The sequence below is a fragment of the Limulus polyphemus genome, unplaced genomic scaffold (genome assembly GCF_000517525.1).
Source record: "Limulus polyphemus unplaced genomic scaffold, Limulus_polyphemus-2.1.2 Scaffold909, whole genome shotgun sequence".
Classification (NCBI taxonomy): Eukaryota; Metazoa; Arthropoda; class Merostomata; order Xiphosura; family Limulidae; genus Limulus; species Limulus polyphemus.
The window spans coordinates 342,928-346,890 of record NW_013666519.1 but is presented as its reverse complement, the minus strand read 5'-3'; the positions used below and the strand labels follow the sequence as shown (position 1 = coordinate 346,890).

The 3,963-nt window shown below is 30.4% G+C and overlaps 1 protein-coding gene across 2 annotated transcripts in view; it reads left to right on the top strand.

Moving 5' to 3' along the window:
- Positions 1-79: 79 nt before the first annotated feature.
- The window catches only part of LOC106461179, a 37,552-nt gene continuing 33,668 nt past the window's right edge, over positions 80-3,963 (top strand). Inside the window, exons 1-2 of one of the 2 annotated variants that reach the window (XM_022388047.1) lie at positions 80-98; positions 1,755-1,858. In XM_022388047.1, coding sequence (XP_022243755.1) covers positions 96-98; positions 1,755-1,858 — 107 coding nt within the window. In that variant the 5' untranslated portion in view covers positions 80-95. Of the gene's footprint in view, positions 99-459; positions 509-1,754; positions 1,859-3,963 lie in introns of those variants that run through there. The other variant, XM_022388046.1, reaches the window with a different exon arrangement.

Below are 3,963 nucleotides of genomic sequence, written 5' to 3'. Positions count from 1 at the left end.
GGTAATGTTATAATACTGATATGGAAAGATAAAAACACATGTTTTATTTTGTCGATATTTCAATTCGCCAAGGTCGAACAAACCATGCTATCTCTATGGTAATGTTATAATACTGATATGGAAAGATGAAAACACGTTTTATTTTGTCGATATTTCAATTCGCCAAGGTCGAACAAACCATGCTATCTCTATGGTAAAGTATTGGTTAATGTTATAATACTGATATGGAAAGATGAAAACACATGTTTTATTGACGGAAGTAATTCGCCAAGGTCGAACAAACCATGCTATCTCTATGGTAAAGTATTTGTTAATGTTATAATACTGATATGGAAAGATGAAAACACATGTTTTATTGACGGAAGCAATTCGCCAAGGTCGAACAAACCATGCTATCTCTATGGTAAAGTATTTGTTAATGTTATAATATTGATATGGAAAGATGAAAACACATGTTTTATTGACGGAAGCAATTCGCCAAGGTCGAACAAACCATGCTATCTCTATGGTAATGTTATAATACTGATATGGAAAGATAAAAACACAAGCATGTTTTATTTTGTCGATATTTCTAAGATAAGATAAAGTGAAGGAGAGAGGAAAGCTATGCTGACTATGTATAAAATCCAAACGTTTTGTTAAATCTAAGATAATGCCACATTTATTACGGATATTTAATTGTCATTTCTTACGTTTCTGGTTCCAATATTTTACCTTTCAGATTGAAAAAATAAAATAATTTTTGCTATATTTTAAGAACAGGCTTTCAAAATTGGCAAAGTTCTTCCTCATTTTTGCTCTCATTAAAGAAGAAAACCATACAGAAGACGAACGTATCGTAGTCCGGGCATGCTAACCGTTAGCGGCCGATAACCCCCAAGCTTGTCATAATCCGGTCATGCTAACCTCCAGCCACACATAATCCTAAACTATTGTCATAGCTGCATTATATATATGTACACACACTCACACGGTGTATGAATTCTATTAAACCAAAACATTTCTTATGGAGGTTTGTTTCAGTTAAGCGTTTTATTTTACAATTCTAAACAAATCCTCTGACAATCAAACCTTGATCTTACATATTATAGAGCAGAAAGTTAAGCCTAACTCACATTCGTTTAGTGATGTACCTACAGTGTTCTGAAAACATACATTCTGTTCCATTGTAAAAATACATTAGCCCAATTCTTTTTTGTTTTAAATTGAACATTGTAATACAATCGTATTAAAAAGTGGCATGCAACTATAGTATTTGAAATGTATGAAAAAAAAGAGTCAAATTCAAAAAACGTACAAGTTAAGCGAGTTAAAACACAATAACAGAAGTGCTTTCCTACTGTGGAGTACATGTTATGTTTGAAATTGTGAAAAAACAGGAAGATATGATACGATAGTCCTAAATGAACCTTGCCTAATTCACCTATTTTCAGAGAAGTTGACTTTTTCTAACTGGACTAAATTCATAAATTTTATATATTTACAAGAGGGCTCTGTTTATCGATATAACACATCTTAATAACTCTTATTATTTTGTTTATCTTGGATTTAGTTTTAGATCTCCAATTTTTTAATGCGATACATTTTTTTTAATTTGATTGGTTTTGTATAAAGTTTTGTTAAATGTATTTCTCAATCATAAGTTCCAAGAATAATTTAAGATTAAGTTTAAAATTGAGATCTACAAGTACAGTTCAGTTTAGTTACGTGCATATTCAGAATATCAAATTATTTTTCATTCCCTACGTATTCAGAAGCGAGTTCCCGAGCAGTTTGATCTCATTCAGAAGAAAGCCGAACACTCTCCATTCTACGAGCCGTTTTTATCTATTCCAGATTCGCTTTCCTTACAAGATAAGTAAGCTAACACTTTTCATAATGTTAATAATTGTCGTCTTAAAAGTATTATTTACAATTTCATGTAGCTTAATCTTTCTCGATGTTTTTGTTGAATCTTTAAACACTGAACGTAAATTTAATCTATTTTATCGATTTATCTTACAAAATTAACATAATAATAATGCTTAAAAATAAAAGCTTGGCATAATTGACATTTACCATTTAATTATTTGTTTTACTATTACTCTTTGCAAAAAAATAATAAAATTCGTTGATTGTTAAAGATATGAACTGAAGCCACCACACTGCTCCTATTGTTCAGCTAACTGTTTTAATCAAATATTCTAATTTACAAATTGAGAATATTCAGTTAAATTATATCACAAAAAACCGTAACTTCATCTTAGAAACATTACTCAAAGCACAAAAAAGAGCTTATTACATTTGCTAAAACTCTTATAGTATATAAAAACAAGTATCGCTTCTATCTTAACTCACACATTGTATTATCCAACCTCATTGTTCTGCATGTGTATTCTATGGAGGATGTTTTATAATATAGCAAGACTCGTATGTCATGGTCATAAGAAAAATACCAGACTCTCATGTTGTGATCATAGTCTATTGAGAATTGAATAATGAATTAATTGTTTCATATCATATAAATAGCAATCGTGTTGTTGTTTATCACACAGGTAGGGTTTAGTAAACATCTTCAAATATAACATTTAGGTAACTTGTCCAACACAGAATTATACACGAGTAGGATTTAGTAAACATCTTTATATATATAACATTTATGTAACTTGTCCAACACAGAATTATACACGAGTAGGATTTAGTAAACATCTTTAAATATCAGGCAGGCGGTAACACTGGTCATGTAGGGATGGCTCGGATTGTTCATCGAAATGGTATTTTAAACATATTCTCAATAGGTCATCAGAACTTTACAATACTATACGGTGTTTCATTTTATAACAATATCTATGTAATGACGGAGTCACAAGTTCTGGAATTGTCTGTAAATATCACAGCAAGAAGTTTAAATTTATTGTTCTCTTTCCGCTGCTTCTTTTTTTATATTACATGATAACTCAAAAACCAAAACAATGGTGTCAGTCAATTTCACCGAGGTGACATATTTTCCAACGGATTATCCGCTTTCATAAGTATTATTAATAACTAGTAGTAATTTTAAAAAAAAATCATAATTCTAGTGTAAAAGGTGTTATCATTACCCCTTGAAGTTAGCTTTCTTACAACAATTTGGTGTTCCTTTAAAAAACTTAAGTACAGGGTGAAAAGGGAATTACCAGCCAATAATAGATAAACATTAGATGACTATAACATGTAGAATAATCAATGCATTGTACACTATACAATCGGTGTTTTCAGGGAGCCAACCCCTATATTAAGTATGAAGTTAAGGAGAAAAAATAAATAAATAAATAAATATAATATAATTCATAGAATACACTAACTTTCAGTCATGGGGAACGTCAAAAACTAGTGTTAAAAAACATTTTGTAAATGTAAAATGATGAAGGGATGGCAGTGCCAAAACGAATGTAAACAAGAATATAAGGATGATACAGTTATACATAGATCATCCCTACATGACTTTCGATATTAAAATTTAATGATACACTGTAAAATGCAAAAGTAGAAAATGGTTACGAGGTCGGTCACATCAAGTCTGTAATAGTCTATAACAATCAAGACATGTTTTGACTCATCTTGGTTTTCCTTGTACGTAAGTCCTAGGCTCTTAGTTACACTACATTGATGCCTACCCTGACATGACCATGATATTATGATAAACAACCTGTATAACAACAGTTACAACTGCAGTAATAGTAAAATTAAGTATCATCCCTATATTCTTACTTGCATTCCTTTAGGCATTGCCATCCCTACATCATTTTACATTTACAATTATATATATATAACATTTATGCAACTAGTTCAACACAGAATTATACACAGGTAGGATTTAGTATACATCCCCAAATATAACATTTATAAAACTAATTCAAACACGACTAATACCAGTGTAATTAACTTTTTTTTTATTTTACAAAAATACCTGAATGTGCGATGAAGTTTATCTTGGTCCCAGTT